Source organism: Physeter macrocephalus, chromosome 16 (genome assembly GCF_002837175.3).
Source record: "Physeter macrocephalus isolate SW-GA chromosome 16, ASM283717v5, whole genome shotgun sequence".
Classification (NCBI taxonomy): domain Eukaryota; kingdom Metazoa; phylum Chordata; class Mammalia; order Artiodactyla; family Physeteridae; genus Physeter; species Physeter macrocephalus.
In genome coordinates, this window is record NC_041229.1 from 58,659,189 (window position 1) to 58,675,379 (window position 16,191).

Consider the following 16,191-nt stretch of genomic DNA (forward strand, 5'->3'; position numbering starts at 1 on the left):
GAGGGAGAGAGAGAGAGAGAGAGAGAGAGAGAGAGAGAGAGAGAGAGAGAGAGAGAGAGAGAGAGAGAGAGAGAATGCCAGAATGAGAGTGGCAGCAGTGGGATTGGAAAGGATGAGATGGACTTAAAAGATACTGTGGGGCTTCCCTGGTGGCGCAGTGGTTGAGAGTCCGCCTGCTGATGCACACAGGTTCGTGCCCCGGTCCGGGAGGATCCCGCATGCCGCGGAGCGGCTGGGCCCGTGAGCCATGACCGCTGAGCCTGCGCGTCCGGAGCCTGTGCTCTGCGGCGGGAGAGGCCACAGCGGTGAGAGGCCCGCGTACCACAAAAAAAAAAAAACAAAACAAAAAAACGATACTGTGAATTGTTAGGATTTCATGACTTTCTACCTTAAAAGTCATCACTGATACTGTGTTACCTGTAGGAGAAAAGAGAAAGGGAACTTACATTTAGTACACATTCGGCGGGAGAGGCCACAGCGGTGAGAGGCCCGCGTACCACAAAAAAAAAAAAAAAAAAAAAAAAACGGTACTGTGAATTGTTAGGATTTCATGACTTTCTACCTTAAAAGTCATCACTGATACTGTGTTACCTGTAGGAGAAAAGAGAAAGGGAACTTACATTTAGTACACATTTTCTGTGTGCCAGGGAATTTACGTTACCTGTTATTTATTAAGTACTGTGCCAAATGTTTTAAGTTCATTATTTCATTTAATTCTTTTACTAGCCCCATGAGATAGTGTTATCTCTTTTACATACCATGAAATAAAAGCTTAGAGATATTAATTACTAGTAATTAGGCAGAACTAGAATTCTTACCCTAATCTGTCTGGCAAAAAGCCCATGTTGTTCCCACTAGACCACACCATCTCCTAAGTCTTGAGCATAGCATTAGACTCTCACCTTGACTTAACCTCCCTAACCTCATCTCCCACTTTTGCCCTGTAACCACTGGAGACTCCAGTCATACTGATTGTCTCACCACTCCACAGTCTAGCTTTTTCCATCCCCATATCTCTGGCTCATACTGATTCTTCTACTTTAAATGTTGAAATGCCCTTATACATATGGTAAACTTCTCTTCATTCTTTAAAAATCAACTCATCACCTCTATGAAGAAACCATCCCAGACTCCTCTAAGCAGAGTTTGTTGCCTGAATGTCCACAGTATCCTGCACATACCTCTCTTATAGCCCTTATGTTGTATGATACTGTTCCTCATGAACAAAAACATGTCTTCATTATCTTTTTATTACCTGTAAAGCAAAGGCCTGATAGAATTTGAGTACTCAGTGAATTCTTAGTGAATAAATGAATGAATGTGTGAATGGTACTAAGTAATCCCCCATGCTATCTGAACAAAATAATTTTAGAAAATGTTTGTTTACTGGAAGAAGGAGTGAACCAATTGGCCTTGAGGCACTGGGAAGACCAAGGAGTTAGAATGCTCATGTCCTTCCCTGGGGTCAGTGTTTAATGTTCTTAATATTGAATAACATCCACAGCTTAGAAATTCAGCATTACCTTGTGGTTTTGTTTCCTGAAATGATGAGCTTTTGAACAACCTGGTTTATATTTACTCTAGTTTTCTTCAGGCTGTGGACCCATCTTAGCTTTTGATCACCTTGTCAAAACCATTTTTAGAAGCTGCCACTTAACAAAGAAAAAATTAAGAGCAAAAAGCTTTGTAATTTTACCTTGGAAAAGTTACATTGCCTCCTAGAAGGACATTCTGATCATGCCTATTTAACTATTAATTTGTTACCCTTATGACAGGTCAATATGTTATACACCCTGAGATGCTGAAAAAAGGGAGTTGGAGGTGATAAGCTTAAAACTATTTTGGATTGGTCTCCTGCATTTATAACAGCAAGCTTTTTTAAAAATTGGAGCCAAATAACTGTAACGCTGTCTTCTTATTCTGCATTTGTGTTAGAGCTGATTAATCAATTTCAGCTGCCTTTTCTCACAATAAAATTACAGGGGGTTTACCCACCAGTTCCGCCATTACGAAAATTTGTGACGTATAATAAACAGTTCATCTTAGCAAGATTAAAAGCAGAATGAATCATTAGGAGTATAGAGTGCTGAAAAAAAGTAGAATCTTTGCACCCATATAGTTAGGTGATATTGTGCCATCATTTTCCCTCAAACTGTGGTAGAAATACAGGCTTTGGAACTCATGGAGATCAAGATCTGCCTTTACTATTTACAGCTGTGAATCGTAAACAAAGCTACCTAACTTCTCTCAGCTTTCATTTTCTCACTTGTAAAAATTGAGATGGGGACACCTTACAGGAATGTACTAAGTATTAGAAATACACATGCAGCATTTAACATAGTACCAGATACATAGAAGGCAGTCAGTAAATAGTGGTTATTATTATTGAGAATTCAAAAGAAGAATCTATTTTCATTTATTTTCTTTGAACTGAACTTGTAGGTTATTTGTGTGAACTTCATATTATTTTTGTATAGCCAGGAGAAACAGGATTATCTCCCTGGTGTCAGTTATCTCTTTTGATTACTACTTTTAGAGAAATGTTTTCATTACCACTATCCCCAAAGCAGTTATCTTTTAGTGCCTCTCTTTTTGTTTCTTCCCCCCATAGAAATCTGATACCAGTGTCAGTGATGTCTTCAGTGGAGATGATGATGTTGTCTCTTCTAAAAAAATGAGCCAGTCAAAAGCTCTTGCCAGATCTTCTAAGGTTCTAGAGTCAAATGATCATAAGTTGAAGAAGAAGGCGATGGGCAAGAAAAATAGGTGAGCCTCTTTATGAATGCTTGTTTAGAGTCAAAAGCAAAGGAAGATTATTTTCGCAAGATCTCTTCAAGTGAAATCACCTGTGTTTGCCAACACTGTCAGACTGGTTGAATTACAGTAACTCATTAAGTATTGCAGTCCTTAAACATGCAATAACATGAAAAGATGGATGTGATAAAATAGTTAAGGGAGAAAGCAGAATTCTAAGTTGTACGTGTGCTCTGTTACACTTAACGTAGAAAATATGCATAAAGAAAGCAAATGAAGGGCTTCCCTGGTGACGCAGTGGTTGAGAGTCCGCCTGCCGATGCAGGGGACACGGGTTCATGCCCAGGGTGGGTCCTAAATTCAGTGACTGATGTTCTTAGAAGATCAGCCAAAGACAGAGATACACAGAGCAGAGAAGGCCATGTGAAGACAGAGGCAGAGACAGGGGTGATGCAGCTATAAGCCAAAGAACACCAAAGATTCCAGGAGCCACCAGAAGCTAAAAAGAGGCCAGGAGGGATTCTTCCCTAGAACCTTCAAAGGGAACATGGCCCGGGCTTCCCTGGTGGCGCAGTGGTTGAGTCTGCCTGCCAATGCAGGGGACATGGGTTTGTGCCCCGGCCCGGGAAGATCCCACATGCCGCGGAGCGGCTGGGCCCGTGAGCCATGGCCGCTGAGCCTGCGCACCCAGAGCCTGTGCTCCGCAACGGGAGAGGCCACAACAGTGAGAGGCCTGCGTACCGCAAAAAAAAAAAAAATAAAATAAAAAAGAGAAAGCAAATGAAAAGGAATACACAAAAGTAATGATAGTAGTTATATTAAAGTAGTGAATAACTGAAGTAAAGTCTGTATCCCTTGTTGAAAACCTAATTCTGTTATATCAGTTTCTGTACTTGTGTGGAGATAATAAGCCTTTGGATTACAAGAATGTTTTTACTTTTTTTTTTTTTGGCTGCCTGGGTCTTAGTTGTGGCACACAGGATCTTTGTTGCCACATGTGGGATCTTTGTGTGGGATCTTTAGTTGCGGCATGCAGGATCTAGTTCCCTGACCAGGGATCAAATGTGGATCCCCTGCATTGGGAGCGTGGAATCTTAACCACTGGAACACCAGGGAAGTCCCTGTTTTTACATTTTTTGAGATTTCTTTCATATAGATTAGGACCAGAATTATGATGATTAAAGCCATTTCCCAATCCTTGATAACTTGTGAATTATGATGCCTGCTGTCCTTCCTCCTTCCTCCTCTTGCCTGTACCAACTAGATCGTTTCATATTTGGCTTCTGACGATCTGCCTCACTGTCTATACGAACTCCTTTCAGAAACTTGATTGAACAACAGATGCTATCAGAAACTCCAGAAGATTCCCAAGTGATGACACTAAGTGTGGATAGACTGGCCCTTCTGGGTAGAACACATTCAGTCAGAATCATCATCGAAACAATGGGAGTTCCTCCAGATAGTCCTCAGGAGACCCCTGGCAAAAAAAGCTTTCCTGGGAGACCACGTAAGCTGACAACAAAAAAACGGTATGTCTCGAACATAGGAAAACTAAATTTGACATTTCTAGAAAGTGTGTCTGGTAGTAATAATAATTACATAGTACTTTATGATTTGTAACGTGTTTTCATATGCTTCATTCAATCAACAAAAATGTACTGAATCCCCCACTAGGTCCCAAGCATTAAAAGTATGAGAATAAAGAAAATTAAGACCCAGGCTCCATTCTTCCATGCCTTACAGTCAGCAGGAGAGAGAAACATTTAAATGGCTGACTTGAGGATATGGGGAGTCAGCTAGGTAGTTTGTGACTACATAGAGTGGTGTGATACGGAGGGTGGGAGGGAGGGAGATGCAAGAGGGAAGAGATATGGGAACATATGTATATGTATAACTGATTCACTTTGTTGTAAAGCAGAAACTAACACACCATTGTAAAGCAATTATACTCCAATAAAGATGAATGAATGAATAAATAAATAAATAAATGGCTGTCTGTTGGGTTGGCCGGAAAGTTCGTTCGGGTTTTTGTAAGATGTTACAGAAGAGCCCGAATGAACTCTTTGGCCAACCCAATATGATAGGGCTTTAGGGGCCAAAAGAGATGTTTTATATGAAAAGTGCTGTGGGAATGCAAGACTGGTGAAGGCTTTGAAAAGAGCAGGTCGGTCCTCTGAGGACCTGAGGTTCTAAAAATAGGACCTTGAAAGATATGTAGGATTTATCAGAGAGAAAATAGGTTTATTATTTGGTTTGTTTTTTAATTACTTTTCTTGTTTTGATTTTTTAGCACCTTCTTTGTGGAATATCACTTTCCTGTGGGCTTTTCCAAAAATGGATTGACAAAGACAGCTTTGATCACTGAGGTCGTTCGACTCGCATCCAGTAAAATTACAGATGGAAGTAAGAGAGAACTTGATTTCTGCTCCTTAGATATTTTGGCTTTGGAAGAATTCTTGAATCCCTAATTATTCATATACTCCTGTATTATCATAGAATCTTAGAGACAGAAAGAATTTTGAAGTGAATCTAATTCCTTTACTTTACAAGTGAGGAAACTGGTCCAGAGGTGCTATGACTATTCTGATGCAAGGCTGAAAGGCAGTGACATAGCTGAAACTGTAACTCAGAACTCCTGATGCTTAGGTCATGTTCTTTCAACTATTGACGTTTTTCTTTTCTTCCCTTTTTAAAAATAGCTTTATCAAGGTATAATTCACGTACCATACAATTCACCCATTTGAAGTATACAACTCAGTGGTTTTTAATATATTCATAGGTTGTGTAACCATCACCACAATCTAATTTTAGAACATTTTCATCCCCCCTAAAAGAAATCCTGTACTTATTAGCATTCTTTCCTCAATTCTCTCTTTGCCCCCTTTCACTAAGCAACTCCTAATCTACTTTCTGTCTCTCTCAATTTTCCCATCCTGGACATTTCATATAAATGGAATCATATAATATGTGATATTTGTGACTGGCTTTTTGGACTTACTGTAATATTTTCAACTTTTAATATTTAAGTTGTTTTCAATATTTCGCTATTAAAAGACAGTGCTTCAGTGAATAATCTTGCACATGTATCATTTCTCACTTGATGTGAGTATATCCAGCACAAGCGTTTAAAATAAATACTTATTTACCCTTAAAAACAACACCTAAAGTAATTTAATATACTCTTTTACTAGAGTACATTGTTTCACTTTCCCCATCACCGTAAGGATGAATTAGGGCATTTAAAATTTTTCATGGGGCTTCCCTGGTGGCGCAGTGGTTGCGCGTCCGCCTGCCGATGCAGGGGGGCCGGGTTCGCGCCCGGGTCTGGGAGGATCCCGCGTGCCGCGGAGCGGCTGGGCCCGTGGGCCATGGCCGCTGGGCCTGCGCGTCCGGAGCCTGTGCTCTGCAACGGGAGGGGCCGCAGCGGGGGGAGGCCCGCATACCACAAAAAAAAAAAAATTTTCATATGTTTATTTTCTGTATGCTTAAATTATCGATAGCAACAGAAGGCGCTCTGGAGGTTTTGTTAAAAGCATTCGAGAATGTATACTTGATTCTGCAGGCTGAAGTCAATGTGTTTGAGGAGCTTTAATGCAATTAAACTGTTTTTATCAAACCACAATGCAAAGAAAAATGTTGGATTCTTTTCTCAGGTCTTCCCCCTCTACCTCCTTCTACCTACAGGACATTTATGAGTTCCTTAAAACTTCTCTGAGCCTCAGATTCCCCATCTGTAAAATTGAGGTACAGCAAGGACACGGTTCTGATATGCAGGAGTTTCAGTTAACATAGTATCTGCAAAGCAAAGACTGCCTGTATTACACAGGGGCTTAATGGACAGTCAAATGGGATAATGAATGTAAAAGCATTAAACTCTAAAGTCGTATGTAACTAATACTAGCTCACATTGGGCACTAAATTATGTGTCAAGAACTCTGCTCAGTGTTTTATGTATATTAATCATGTAATCCTTTAAAACACATACACACACACAGATGAAGAAAGAGGAACTGAGGCGTAAATCAGTTAAGTAACTTGTCTAAGATAACACAACTGGTTTATGGTAGAACTAGAATTTGAACTAGAACCTTTTTGATTCCAAATCGTGTGCTCTTCATCTATATTGCTTCTCATACATTATTATTATTATTGACCACAGCGATTGAGTTCTCCCTTTGTCCTTCTGAGAAAGATAGTATGGGACATGTGGAATAAGCATCAAGCCAGAAATTGGAAGAGTTCTAGTTCTGGTTATACCACACACTTAATTGTGTGACCCTAGACACAATGACTTTTCATCTCTGGGCCTCTCTTAACAATAATATGGAATGGACAAGTTATTTTCAGGATCCCTTGCAACACTTTAAAAAAGTCTTCTTTGGCATATTGTTAGCAGTTTATTTACATGAATTTCTTCTTCCATTATTGCCTTAACTTACTTAAAAAAAATGAGCTTAAGAAACAGAATTATATGACAAATACAATAATATAGTACCAAAACATACTTAAGTAGTAAGGAGAAATCTGAGTAGCATCAGGTTGAAATACAGTTCTGTTTGTACATAAAAGATTTTATAGTGTTTTAAAGTGCTTTTTTATCTGTTACCTCAGTTGATCCTCTCAGCACACCACTGAGGTGTAGGTGTTGTCTTACTTCTCTTTCCGTGGTGGGATAAGCAGGTAAACTGGTCTAGTGGGTGTGTGCTTGCTGGGCCCAGACCTTTTGTTCACAGTTCCTGTGGATGGATCCAGATAGCAAGACCCAGATCCTGTCCATGAGTACCAAAAGAAATAAAAAGAGTCAAGAAGTAAGATTGCAAGGATGGAGATCAGTAGGTCAAATGGGCAGTTTGAATGAATATCAGAGATAGTGGATTCTCTGTAACTGGGCCTTTTTACGTGGGTTCTTCAGATCCATTTTAAGGGTCTAGAAGTGAATGGACTGGAAGATCCTTTTACAGGTGATAAATTGTGGCTGAAGTGGTTCATTAGTAAGTAACAGAACTTATTCATATCAAATGATTCTAGCCCCAAATTCCTTTTTTTTTTAAACCTGTTAAATCCACATAGCAGTGAGCACAGACTCAGATACTACCATCACTTTATCCCACTTACACTTGCTATTACAGCAGAAACCCCTTCCTTTCCATCTATGAAAAGACAGACTCCGTTCTGCCTAACACTGCAAACTAAGATCAGTACTTAGAACCTTGTGCAAGTGTGACAGGAAAAGTCCCCTTGTCTTCAGCCAGAAAATAAACTCATTTTCATTATTACAGTTTTTGATTCAGTTCTTCTCTTCATTTATCCCTCATTGTCCCACATCCAGCCAGCCCCCTTCTTTCATTACATTACCTATCAACTTGTCTTTTAAAAAACACTGGTCATACCTTATACCCAGTGAAGTATATGGTATGTCTCTTTACATATCCTGTGCTCCTAAATGAATGAAATGACATTCATTTCTCATAGCAAAGAAGCGCAACATAGCCCTGCTTATCTTCTCTGTGCTGTACCCAGGATTTTCTCTTTGTCTCTGTTCCTTCAGTCCTAATAACCCTAACACTTTTGTGAAATTACACTGACTGGATTCCTGAAAGAGATCTTAGTTAGATTTGAAAGGGAGGTGGGTGGTGTCAAGGCATGGATTGATGAGATGGCTCTAGTTGGGTGGTGTGACATGTGCTTATGTGTCTGGTTCTCCTTACAGTGGTGAAATTCCAGCAGAGATTTGTGTTTCCGGTACAGTTTGGTGGCCCAATGATAGAACACTGGTGGAATTCCAATCTTACTTTCCAAATTTACACAAAGAAAACCCCACAGTTAAAGGTACTTCAAGTGATTTTGACCTTTGCCTTACCATTTATTCACACTAGGGATTTGGAGCATACTTAAAATTATATTCCTACCTAAACTAGGAAATTCTCTAGGTTCAAACAATATTAATACTTATGATTATTGTTTATTATTATAATTTTAAATTTCTATTTGATATTTGTTATAGGCTAGATATTATGCTAAAGGCTCTATGTGAACAACACTATCAAATTTAATCATTAAAACAATTTGTGAATTAGATACCTATTATCTTCAATCTACAGATGAAAAAAAAACAAGATTTAGTGAAGTAACTTGTCTAAGATCACCCAGGCTAATAAAAGACAAAGCCAAGACTCTATCCCGAGTCTTTAGATCCTAAGTTCTTAACCTCTTTACTATGCTCCCTGCTACGGAGGGTTGTTTGGATTGATACAGGATAGTAGCCTTAATTTGAGGCTCTACTTTCTTTTTTCAGACAGAATACATAAGTTATCCATCCCATATCCAAAATAATATAATGTGGGTAGCAGTTTTATCAGCTAATTCCAAGTTTATAAAATCCACTTGCTACTGGTACAGCAGAAATCAAACTATGTCTTGAGCAGTTTTTACTTCCTTCAATTAAAAGAGTAGCTTTTATAATCTTTGACCTCCTCTTTGGTATGGATAGTATGAGGAATGCATCTTGTTTTCTTTTTGTTTGTATTTTCAGGAGATCTAAATAATGCAAGTTCATTTTGGAAAATATAGCAAAATAGGAAGAGAAGGAAAAACACATAATTTCACAACCTCAAGACAACCTCTATAAGCATTTCAGTATATTTGCATTGAATCACGTAGTTAAGGCTTTTTTCTAATTATAGAAGAATTATACATGGTTTTAATAGAAAAATATTTTTAAAACACAAAAATCACCTATAATCTCATCACCAAGAAATAACTATTGTTAATATTTATGTGTATCTCTTTTATCTTTTTCAAATGAATACATTATATATGTAAATCTTTGACAGTATTAGGATAATTTTATATGCAATTTTTATCCTGCTTTTTTTAATTTAACATTGTCTTGAGGATTTTTATTCACTTTTTTCAAAAATGTAAATCTTTTCCACGTAATTTTAAAAATATGTGAAGATTTACTATATATAATTTAATACCCTATTTCTAATAAACATAGAGAATATTGTTCATATTATTTCAAATTTTAGTAAACATCATTTTAATAGCTATATGTTTTTCCATTCTAGGAATGTGCTATAATTAATAATTCCTGATTTTGAACATATAGTTATTTCTCATTGTTAACTTTTAAAATATACACTGTATATAAGCTTCTTATGTATTATTTATTATGTCTTCAGTATAAATTTCCAGAAGTGAAATTACTGGGCCAAAGAGTATGAATATTAAAAGCTTTTTATATTTATTGCTAAATTTCCTGTCCAGAAGTATGTTGCCAGTTTATATTCCCAACTTCAGGCATATGACAGCCCCTGTTTCTCCATAACCTTGATGGCATCGGGCATGTTTTATAATTTTCCCAGCTTTAATGGCAAACATTTGCATCATCTTAATTGCACTTTTTATTTTTAAGCGTGAATTTGAACATTTTTTGTAAGAACTAACTCTTAAAAATAGAAAAAGTTAATCTTCTGACCTCTTTGTGACTCATGAAACCCTCTCTAATCTTCCACGGACAATTGGTAAAACCCAGAAGGGAGACCAAAGTGACAGAATATGGGCTCCCACTTAGAGTTGCCTCAGTCAAATAATTAAGCTACTGACTTCATAAAGCATGGATTCCTTTATAAGTCATCATATGATGTCACTTCAACTAAAGTCCCCTGTGGCTTCTCTTTACTTTAACCTAAACTTTTTCCTTCCTTCTTTTCTCAGCCTGAAGTCATTGGATCTGCATCACTACCTTTGAGAACTGTCATTCAGTCTGAGCTACTTTCTTTCAGTGACCAGCTTGCAGTGCAACAGGAAAATGGTCAGACTCCACTTGGCCCCCTCAAGGTTTGTAGATACACATTCAGATAGTCAAGTATTTATGGAGCATGTGTTACTGGCTGGCCCTGAGATTATAGCAGTGAACAAGAAAATCAGCATCTTTGCTCTTGCAGCTTATATTAAAACAGGACAACAAAAGTGCTAGGAAGGGGGCTTCCCTGATGGCTTAGTGGTTGGGAATCCGCCTGTCAATGCAGGGGACACGGGTACGAGCCCTGGTCCTGGAGGATCCCACAAGCCGTGGAGCAACTAAGCCCGTGTGCCACAGCTGCTGAGCCTGCACTCTAGAGCCCGTGAGCAGCAACTGCTGAGCCTGCGTGCCATGGCTACTGAGGCCCGCGCACATAGAGCCTATGCTCCGCAACAAGAGAAGCCACCATAACGAGAGGTCTGCACACCGCAACAAGGAGTAGTCCCCATTTGCCGCAACTGGAGAGAGCCCACACACAGCGATGAAGACCCAGTGTAGCCAAAAATAAAATTAATTAATTAATTAATTAAAAATAAAATTAAATAAATAAATGAATTTATTTCACGTGTATAATAATAAAAAAAAAAAAACTGCTGGGAAGGAACTAAATGGTACAATGTGATAGGAAGTACCTGGGAGGAAGTAGGAGATGGGAAGGTCTCTCTAAGGAGGTGACATTTAAGGTGAGATTTGAAGAATGAGAGGAAGAGGCCACCAAGTAAAAAGCACAGGAAAGATCTTTCCAGAGAAAAGAATGGCACATGCAAAGGCCCTAAAGTGAGAATGGGCTTCACTTCATCATGGGGCAGAATGTTGCCACAGGATAGTGAGCCAAAAGGGAGATTGGACAGGCAGGCGGGAGCCATGTCGCTCAGAGCTTTGTAGGTCAGAGTAAAGGGTTTAGCTTTTATCCTAAGAGCCAAGAAAGGACATTGAAGCATGGAAGTGACATCTGGTTTACATTTTAAAAGATTACTGGGTAGAGAATATTGTAGGGTACAGGAGGGAAAATGTTGCGTTCGTCCAGAAAAGAAATGATCGATAGTTTGGACTAGAGTAGTGGCAGTGAACAAGGAGAGAGAGAAGTGGCTGAGTTGGTGTGTGGTGGCATGAATGCTATGTGTAATTCATTGGAGAGAGGGTTCTTCCCTTTATTCAGAAGCATCAGTTTCTTAGGTGGAAGAATTTTTTTTTTTAGAGCTTGCCGTAATCATTTTCTTTCAATTGAAATATAGTTAATGTACAATATTATATAAGTTACAGGTATACAATACAGTGATTCACAGTTTTTAAAGATTATCTCCATTTATAGTTATAAAATATTGGCTATATTCCCTGTGTTGTACAATGTATCTTTGTTGCCTATTTTATACATAATAGTTTATATCTTAATCTGCTACTTCTGTATTGCTCCTTCCCACTTCCCTCTCCCCACTGGTAACCACTAAGTAGTTCTGTATATCTGTGAGTCTGTTTCTTTTTTGTTATATTCACTAGTTTGTCGTATTTTTAGAGTCCATGTATAAGTGATACAGTATTTGTCTTTCTCTGTCTGACTTGTTTCACTTAGCATAATACCCGTAAGTCCATCCATGTTGTTGCAAATGGCAAAACTTTTATTCTTTTTTATGACTGAATAGTATTGCATTGTATATGTGCAACGTCATCTTTATTCATTCATCTGTTGAGGGACACTTAGGTTTCTTCCATATCTTGGCAGTTGTAATAATGCTGGTATCATTGGGGTGCATGTATCTTTTTGAATTAGTGTTTTTGTTTCTTTCATATATATACCCAGGAGTGGAGTTGCTCATTCATATGGTAGTTCTATTTTTAGTTTTTTGGGAAACCTCCATACTGTTTTTCACAGTGGCTGCACCAATTTACATTCCCGTTAGGTGGAAGAATTTGAATGTGTGGCTTCACTATAGCTTTGTCCTGTTGTACTGGCAAGCTTTTGAAATCATCACAGCCATACATAAAACTTTTCCATGACTCCTTATCACCCAGAGGATAAAATACAAGGCATACCATATGACCCCAGCTGACCACTGCAGCTTTCTCTGTTCCAACTTCCCTACCAATAGCCATGTCAAACTATGTAAAGAATTGCTAAAGTATTGTGCTGGGTTATGCATCCATGCTTTTGTTCTTGATTTTCATGCTGCTTCCTCTTCTTGGAAGCCCTCTCTGCCCTCTTCCTGGTCTTCCTAAGAAGGAAGATAGATACCATTTAATTTTAAAAACTTGTTTGACTGCCATTGCAAAAAATTAACATCACATTATTCTTCCACTACCAAAGTTTTATTTTTTTGCTTTCCTAGTTCATTCTAGACTGCAAGGTTTATAATCAGAAAGGGGTAATAAATAGAGTTGATGGACTAGAAATTGTTTCTGTCCTGGCTTTGTTGAGAGAAGTACTGTTCTAAATAGATTGCTGTCTATATTCAATAGAGCAAAAGAACTTTGCTGTGGGTTTTAAATAAAAGGAGTTGCAAGTCCCCTTTATCTCTAGTAATTCAGTCTCATAATAGTGACCACTTTCATTCTTTATCATTTCTCCCACATCCTTTTTTACTTTTTAACATTTTAAACTTTTAAAAATAACTTCAAACTTAAAGAAAAATTGCAAAAATAGTACAAAGAACTCATATACCCTTTACCTGGAGTCAGCAATTATTTGTCGTATTTGCTTTATAATTATCTACCTTTTCTGTCTCTTTCTGTCTCTCTTTTTGTCCCCCTCCCCACTCTCTCTCTGTACACATACACACACAATTTCTTTCTGAACTATTTGAGAATATGTTACAGACATTAAACCTCTTTCTCCCTAATTTCTTGTGTGTATTTTCTAAGAACAAAGGCAACATTATACATAATGCTGTACAGTTATAAAGATCAATTTAACAGCAATAGTATATTCTGTCTGTAGTCCATACTCAGATTTCACCAACTATGCCAATACTTCCCTTTGTAGCATTTTTTTTCCAGTCCAGGATCACGCATTGCGCTTATTTATTTATTTTTAATGAATTAAATTTATTTTATTACCTTTATTCATATGATATGTGATAGAGCTAAAGATCATAGGGTAGCTAATTCTGAAGAAGGGATGAACCTTTAAACAATTAACCTCAATTTACATAATGGTCTTATTATTTGCATAGCTAATGGGTAGGGTTGCTAATGGGTAGGGTTTGATTATAGGCCATTAACAGTCATTAATAAGTGAAAGTGTGTCAGAAATACTACACAGGTTTGTATCTTAGACTCAAGAAGCAAACAACCATTGCATTTAAATGTCATCTCTCTCTAATCTCCTTTAGCCTGGAACAGTTCTGCCGCCCTTCTTTGTCTTTTAGTACTTTGATATTTTTGAAAAGTAAGGCCAGTTACTTTGTAGAATGTCCTCCATTTGGGGTTTATCTGAGTCACTTATTACTATGATATTTGAAAGAATATGATTTTCTAACTTTACCATTAACTCCATCATTCCCTGTGCATTTATTAATTGGCATTCTACTATATAGAAGAGTTGTCCCTTCTCCCTTATTTATTTATATTGGTATGGACTCATGGATTCTTATGTTATTCAAAAGGTTATAATCCACTACTATTATTATTCATTTTGAAACTCAGCTTGTCCTGGATTTGTCCAGTGGGAGCCCCTTCAACTGGATTCTGTGTCCTTTAAATATGTCTCCATTCTCTTCTGAGCACTTACTTATGTTTTAGGCTCATTTTGTATTATTAATAAATCATCTGCCTAGCTTTTCTTAGTCCTGGTAAGGTGATGTATGTCCAGTCTATTAGTGTTCGTACTATTGTGGTATTTGAGGATGAATTAATTTATATCCTAACAATCTGATGCTGCTCCTAGCTCCAAAATTCTGATTCTGATTCTAGAAAATGTTCCTATTAACTCTCTTCCTTTTATGTTCTATAGGTAACTGTGGAGCTTGTTATAGATAACAAGGATTTCGCTGGTGTCAATACAAAGTTAAGTAGCAACACCCAACATAGCCCACTTTGTGCTCTTACAAGTCCAGATAAGACACTGCCAGAACCTAGTCAACATGTTACCTGTACCAAAAATCCACAGAACCTAAATCAAATTCATGAAGAAACTGTAAAGAAAACACAGAATTTGGTGCTCCCCACCCCAAAGTCACCAAGCCCTGTTGTACCAAGTCCTTCAACCTTCACGGCTGTGCCAGCCTCTCACGATTTGATAAATCAGATAAATGTGTCAACAAAAGAAAGTGCTTTGCTGTTGCATGTGCTATTGATGGTGCCAGATGGGAAAGATTTCATTACTGGAGAATCTGAGAAACAACCATCATGCAATGTTTATTTAAATTGCAAGCTCTTCAGCACAGAAGAAGTCACCAGATCTGTCATCGCATGGGGCACAACAAAACCAGTCTTTAACTTTTCTCAGGTAACTTTGTACCTGTCTTAACATTCCATATGCATTAAGGATGAAGGCAGGACTTGGGGAGGGGAGAGAAGTATGTTTCCCAAATCATAATTCCACTGTAAAAAAAACAAGAATTTTCAGACTGGAGGTACTTTTATAATTATCTGGTATGCAGATCCAATCCCACTATTGTATGGGAAGAGGAAAAGACGTTGCCAACATTTTAAAACTTTTTGTGTGTCTATTTCTTTCTAGTCTATCTCAGTTGATATGGTTTCCCACTATTTCTTTTGCCTGAATTCTGAGTTCTGTTCCTTTCTGCTTCCTCTAGGGCTTTGATCAGTTGAACTTCCTTATTTCTTTTCTGTTTCTCCAATCTCTCCTTCTTTATTTTATTTATTTATTTTTCCTCAGTCTCATTTATTCCTCCACTGATTTCAGTACTCATCTTACTTGATTTCTCAGTAGAATTTGATGCTATTGCTTAAATTGTTTCCTTTCTTGATTTTCGTAACTCTCTCTTATTTTCTTCCTGACTCAAGAACTGTTTTTTTTCAGTCATTGGGCCAGTAAGAAAACTAGGAAAAGAGTCGTGATCCCAGTACTTCTTCCTCTCTCCTACTTTTAATTATTAGTGTTCCTATTCATTACTCTATCCTTGGCATTCTTCCAAACCAACCCTCTTTTCCCCATGGTTGCCACATCTACTCCCATAGCTTCAGTTGTGTGAAGATGACTTCGAAATCCATACTTCTTTCAGGCCAGGCATTTCCCTGTAGTTTCAGATCTCTGTGTCTAACTGCCTGTTGGTCATCACCACCTGGATATCTCAAAAGCACTTTCCTCTTGGCACCTAACACATCACCTGGCAAATTGCAGGTATCCAATAAAGATGTGTAAATGGAAGAAGAAATTCAGATGTATTCAAATCTGAATTTATTATTCCCTCCAAATCTGTTTCTCCTCCTCCTGTCTGCCCTAATTCATATTACAATTTACTCAGAAACCCAAGCAGAACCTAAAAGTTATCCTTGAGTCTTTCTTACATAAAGATTCACCAAATCCAGTAGATGCTGCAAACTTAATTATCTCTGGAATAAATTCTCTTATCTCCACTCCATTGCCACTGCTTTCATTCAGACCCTCACTCTCATTCCACCTAGCCTTCAGACTGTCCTGTTTCTTGTCTCTCCCTGTCCATTTCTTCCTC

At 38.0% G+C, this 16,191-nt stretch overlaps 1 protein-coding gene across 3 annotated transcripts in view; it reads left to right on the plus strand.

Moving 5' to 3' along the window:
- C2CD3 (C2 domain containing 3 centriole elongation regulator) overlaps positions 1–16,191 on the plus strand; it is a 133,211-nt gene that overhangs the window by 44,908 nt on the left and 72,112 nt on the right. For all 3 annotated transcript variants that reach the window (XM_024131586.3, XM_055078764.1, XM_024131585.3), the window contains exons 9-14: positions 2,612–2,766; positions 4,077–4,283; positions 5,045–5,157; positions 8,465–8,583; positions 10,474–10,596; positions 14,508–15,002. In XM_024131586.3, coding sequence (XP_023987354.2) covers positions 2,612–2,766; positions 4,077–4,283; positions 5,045–5,157; positions 8,465–8,583; positions 10,474–10,596; positions 14,508–15,002 — 1,212 coding nt within the window. The remainder of the gene's footprint in view (positions 1–2,611; positions 2,767–4,076; positions 4,284–5,044; positions 5,158–8,464; positions 8,584–10,473; positions 10,597–14,507; positions 15,003–16,191) is intronic.